Source organism: Wyeomyia smithii, chromosome 3 (genome assembly GCF_029784165.1).
Source record: "Wyeomyia smithii strain HCP4-BCI-WySm-NY-G18 chromosome 3, ASM2978416v1, whole genome shotgun sequence".
Taxonomy (NCBI): Eukaryota; Metazoa; Arthropoda; class Insecta; order Diptera; family Culicidae; genus Wyeomyia; species Wyeomyia smithii.
The window spans coordinates 262,228,095-262,234,094 of record NC_073696.1 but is presented as its reverse complement, the minus strand read 5'-3'; the positions used below and the strand labels follow the sequence as shown (position 1 = coordinate 262,234,094).

General features: G+C 38.5%; 1 protein-coding gene across 10 annotated transcripts in view; it reads left to right on the top strand.

Annotated features, from left to right (window-relative positions):
• The first annotated feature begins 606 nt into the window (after positions 1 to 606).
• LOC129732272 (serine-rich adhesin for platelets) overlaps positions 607 to 6,000 on the top strand; it is a 110,080-nt gene continuing 104,686 nt past the window's right edge. For 2 of the 10 annotated variants that reach the window (XM_055692996.1, XM_055692997.1), the window contains exons 1-2: positions 607 to 813; positions 2,649 to 3,177. In XM_055692996.1, the coding sequence (XP_055548971.1) occupies positions 2,952 to 3,177 (226 nt within the window). In that variant the 5' untranslated portion in view covers positions 607 to 813; positions 2,649 to 2,951. The remainder of the gene's footprint in view (positions 814 to 2,648; positions 3,178 to 6,000) is intronic. The other 8 variants (XM_055692999.1, XM_055692998.1, XM_055692993.1 and 5 more) reach the window with 7 other exon arrangements.

Below are 6,000 nucleotides of genomic sequence, written 5' to 3'. Positions count from 1 at the left end.
ATGTGACTTTACACAAGGTCGAAACGCCCTCAACGCGTCCAAGAAACATCAACTGTGTCTGTATGCGTGTTATCGGTTGGGCATGTTTGACAAGACATTCCTGTAGTTGTTATTGTCAAGCTCGTATTTTATAGTTTATGCACATTACACACACACATTCACCTTTAATGTTTCTGGAAGTCGTTCGGGGCGTCACATTATTTGAAGTTCGCAAGTTATATGAGAAGATCTGACACTTGTATATCTTGTTATCTCGTCTTTATTTACAGTCAGTTGGTTGGTCGAATACCTGCTATCAGAATATGAACCGTTAAATTTAAATTGAAAGTTAAAAAGAAGAAATTTTATTTAAACCGATTGTCGTAAATTTCTTTCCAGACCGACTATTTCAGTTATAATTTTAAACCTTATTCAAAAGTGTTTTTAATACTGCTGTTTCAGTTTTAAAACAGGAGCACCATAAGAAACCGCCAAACAGTCGAAACGGTTATCGATATTCATGTTGGGGTGTTTGGAACATTTGAAAACACACCCCTGCAGCAGCGGTGTTTTCCACTTTGCGTAACCTGGTAACAGAAAAAAAGAGAAGAGCAAACGACTGCGGCAACAAACGAGAGAGCAGCATCGATAGCTGGACGGTGCAAGTGTCATTCGCCTCGACGTTGACGACTTCAAACTTGTTTTTCCTGCTCGGATTTTGCAGTTTAAAACTATTGTTTTATAGATTCTAGTGCTTATAAACGTAAAACGGTGCCCCTTTCCCTCGTTCTAAGTCCGTTTCCGGCGGAACACGGTGCCCTGGGCAGTGTGGTTGTAAGTTACGGTTTTCGGTGCACTGTTTTTCTGTGTGTGAATCTAGTGTTAATCGCATGCATGGATCGTTTTTCTCTGATACACGCAATCAAAGTTAATCTCTGGAAGAGATAGAAGTGAATTAGATTTACCAACAGACAAGTGAATATGGAAACGTGTGATGTTCTAATTGAAGCTCTATATTGGTCAGGCAGATAAACTCTGCACTTAATTTGGATGGGTTCCATACTGTACTTGTACTTGTTTCCAAAGGATTCAAATATAAATGATAGAACTGGAGTAAGGGGAGCCCTGCTACAAAATCGATTTCTGTTGTTTGCACAGGTCAGCTCTCTTCATCTGGGATGGTCGCCAATATGTACCGTAATCCGTTGCGCTCTCCTGTGTGTGAAAAATACTCCCAGCTATCGCGCAGAGACGGGGACAATAAATTTTGCAAAAATGTTATGGGACGGTGCTTTCTACCATCGTCTAGTGAATATTAAAGCAGTAATGAATGCGGCGAGAACAATGCACTCTTGCCTTTTCTCCGCTGCGCACACCAGCAAATCATCGTACCAATACTATGCCAGTGCAACCCTATTGAACACACAGTGCCACGACGGTGTCGGCAAGCCAAGCAAAGGCGAGAACCAGGCAGGCAAAACGGACCGCTGCATAAAACAATAAACAAAAGCACTAGCGCTGCTGTGTGAAACCCCGTACAAACGGTGTACTGGATTTTGTTCGCTGAAGAGTTGGCAGCTTGTTCTGATAAAAGGGTTTAGGGTAGATTTGTTAGTTTTCTGTTTGAGAAAATGTAGGAATTCGTTTGTCTATTTACACTAGTTGTAAATCATTCCGATTATAATAGTCAATTACATATTAGTTGAACAAATTATTTGTTACGGGACGAATTTTACGCAGACCAGCTGGTAATACCTTCTCAGATTTCAGTGAAACCTAACAGTTCAGTGACATCGGTAATTTAGGCAACTTTGTGTAATTTAAATACAATAAAAACAAGATCTTTTCTTAAATGATTAACGAATAATTCCAAATGAAATGGCTCAAATAATAAGAAATCGGATTTTTTTAGGAGTTTAAGGAGTATCATCAACAAATGGATTAAATAATGAAAGACTTGAATGAGAGCCTGAACTGGATTCGATATTCTATCCTTAAATTGAACTTTTTAAACCTCCCCAAAAAGACATCCAATATTTTGAGTATGAAACGTTGTTTAAAATACCAATATACCTCACACTGTTTCACTGGAACCTTAGAGGGTGGATCGGTGCTTCAAATTCGTTGTGTCAAAGCCGGAAACTAAAACTTATGAAGCAGCAGACTACATCGTTGTCAATGCTGCTAAACTCAAGCAGGCACATCTAATCCAAAACAGCACATCTATTATGACCTGCGTGCAGCATCTACATTTACTAGTTAATGCTGCTAACTCAACTGACTAGAACGGAAGAAAGGTTCAGTTTGCTAGTGCTGCCCGTCAACCCGAAGAATCTAATTGGCGTCGTTTGCTCATGCTCTACTAATTGTTATCATTGCGTTGAAAAAATCATTTATTGCTTCAGCCGTCTAATTATTATTTCATCGCCCGTTGGCGGTGATTCTACCGAAATTGGCTATCTTATCAATCGGTTCGCTGATGATAGTAAAAATTGATTTTCGTTTGGGCAAAAAACTGGCCCCGTGGCCACTGCGAAAAGCAGCAGGCCGAATAACACGAGGCTGAGTCAGCGCAGAGCTTTCTGTCCGAGCGCCAGTAATTTGTGCAGTGGGAAACGAGCAAATTAGTGTGTTAATTTTTCATCGTTTTTAACTTTGTTTCACAACAGACTGAATATAGAAAAAGTTTTATTCATGGCGACAACCTAGTTGAAAAAAAGTACGATGGATAGCAAAATCAATAGTAACAAGTGAAAAGAGCAACATTGAAGAAAAAATACACACGCAAGCCATAGAAAGGACTAGTGAATGAAGCTTGAGTGATATAGTTTTTTTACCGCTTTAAACTTCTCGTCAGAGTCCAAGTAAGAGAACTGCGTATATGTGTATGTGTGACTAACACCGCTATCAGTAGTGTGCGATCGCAAGCAAATTAACAACTGCCCCTCTCTCCTGATCATCCTGACCAAAGCATGATGGCTGATACTAACGGCAGCGGTGCCACCTCTGGAGCCAGTATACCGGAGGTCATTCCACAGTGGAAAAAGGAACTAATCCAGCGCCGGAAGAATCTGGCCAAAACGATTGGTGCCGCCGCCACGCAAGTGCATGACAGTGCTTCTACGGTAGCCGCCGCTCTTACTACGCCGACAACACCGAGGGCTGGTCCCTGTATGCCCTTCGGTAGTGGTCTCAAAGGTATCATCAATCATCATTACCTAGCTATCTAACTGGCCTTACACTTGACTGCTTTTGTTTATCTACGTTTCTCTTGTATTTTCATCCTATTATCAAATGATAACATTCTTCTACTATCATTTGTCTGCATAAGAAATCTCTCTCCTTCTGCCATGGGAAATCGGGGTACGATGGTGGATTTGTATAAAGTCATTTTTGATTAATGTGATCTGTTAAAGTAAATATGACAGTTGATAGTTTATGAGAACCCCATAACTTTTTTTTTGTGCAGAGCTTCTACTATCGTACCCCTCAATCTCTTATTTAATTCTTTAATTATAGTGTGTACATAGGAGTTACTTCAGTTACTCATTGCTAAATCGACTCTTAAATAAATTAATAGAACTGTTATAAACATAAATTGCGCATTGCCAAATCTGGTGCTATTACCCCATGTTTTCCTTGAGTGATTCGCGCTGAAACTGATAACAGAAATGCTACCTTGTACCAGCTCGTAATGTGTGTTTATTTGCACTTCAACTCTGGCATTCACCGCGACAACAACGAATGTTGTGTTAGAGAAACCTTCCTGCGTGTGTCGTTTAATGGCCAGGGTGAGGGATTTTAGGCTAAACACGAAGCAAAACATATAAACACGACTGATTCAAATTTAATGGTTTTTCTTTTTGGAATAGTGAATACCTTTTCCAAGATTTACTAATTTAAATTGCAGGTTACACGTCCAACAAATACAGTAATCACCCGATTATATCACTCCTTGATTTTGTCTGCCACCGATTATATCATCATTTACCATTTCATTGAAAAATATGTCAGGATGAACTAATTTTCTATTTAGATTCAATATTTTAGTACTATTACACAGCTCTGTGTAGAATAACATCATTCTGGATATAGTGTACACTGAAAACTCAACCATTGTACAGTGTTCTATTTTGGCGTTTTCGTTCGATTAATTAAATAGTAATTCAAATATTAACAATAGCCATACCGTATATTCATAGAATTTTTAGGCTATTAGACAACGCGTTTTTCGATATAGACGAATGGGTGATCAACCCACCTAAAAGTTAGATAGAAAATTTACTTCTTCTTTTGACGCATCTTCATAGACGCATAGTGTCTTCAGCAAATCTCCTACATGTTACGAGTCATATGATGTTTTCTTTCAAAAGGCATCAAAAATTCCAATTTTCGTTCTAACTTTTTTTTCCACATTTTTCCGAATTTTGAAACCTTCTACAAAGTTATCATCCATCCAAAAATTCTTGTTTTTGCAAAAAAAAATATTATGTTTTATCTATTACAATAAACAAGCTATTTGCCATGTTTCAATATTTTTAGGGGTAATCCACTAATTAAGATAAAAACCTTCGTCTTTTAAAGTCTGTAGACAGCATCCTTCCCGTTAGATTGTTTTTTTTTTTTTAAACAAGTATTGGATGCACTAGAATGCATCTACGATAACTAAATTCATCAGTGTTGTTTCAACTACGACATCGATTTTTATTTTTGCTTCTGTTTTCTGCTTGCGGGTAACTTTGATAATGCTAGAATAATAAAGGAAAATGTAGAAAAAAAGATGAAATGAAATTAGGAAATGTATTAAGGAGATATTTTGTAGAAGGGCTCTCCGTATGCCACGTATACACATTTAGGTTCATTTCAGGTTCCTCTTCCGTTACCTTAAACAATAACTGAAAATAACGAGAAATTATTCTTTAAGTTGCTTATGAAATGTATGACGCTAACAGCACAACTTCATAGCTTTATGCAGACACTACTACCTAACCCACGAACAAGTAGTGAAATTTGTGTTTCATTTACATGAGAGCCCTCCCTTCCAGAAGAGGGGGGGGGGGGTGATGTCAAGACACCATTGATATATTTCTTGCTCTCAAAAACCTTACCATGCCAAATTTGGTTCTATTCGCAGAAGTTCGTGTTATATTCAAGAAGAGGGAAAGGTCTCGAACTATTCGCTTCTCTTCCCGGCCTCAAAAACCCCTACTTACAATTTGTCACGCCGATTGGTACAGTTGTTTCCATGTCTATAAATAACTGATTTTACCATTAAATTATTGGTTTACTAGCTTCCATAAAAAATATAAATAAAAAAAATTCCCGATTTAATCACTTTCCCTATTTTAGCACCCCAAACATCATCGAGAGGGTGATATAATCGGGTGATCACTGTAATTAAAAAAGGAATTGAAAAATAAATTCTTTTTAAGTTTCTGATTCGGTGTTTATAGACCGTTCCGATAGTTATAAATACACTTACAATCAACCGTCATTTCAAATAACGTGCAGTATTCAACCAAACGTTGGCTGCGTCCTGTTGTTTACATCCAAAAGAAACAGATGCTGTCATTTTTTCTAACATTTAGTGCGAAATATTGAAAATGCGTGGCCTTTCTCCCGAGCAAAGAAAGCGAATTGTGCACAAATGGGGCACCGTGAAAGGTCTTTCTAAAAGAAAATTAGCCAGAGAAGAAGGTATAAGTGTCGGAGCAGTTCAAACCGCATTGCGGAAGTATTGTGAAGAGTGCACATTTACTGATGCCCCAAGACGTGGTAGAAAACCCGGGCCTGTTGATCCCACAATGGACAAAAAGGTTAAGGAATACTACAAGCGGCATCCTTCAGTATCAGTACGAGATGTGGCGAGAAAGCTTGGAACCTCGGCGAGTAACGTTATGCGTGCCAAGAAAAGAATGGGTCTGCAGACCCGTCGGAAGCAGAAGCAGCCAAAACGAAATCCAAAACAAGCTGAATCTGTGAAACCGAGAGCTCTGAAGCTTTATGACAAACTTCTGACCA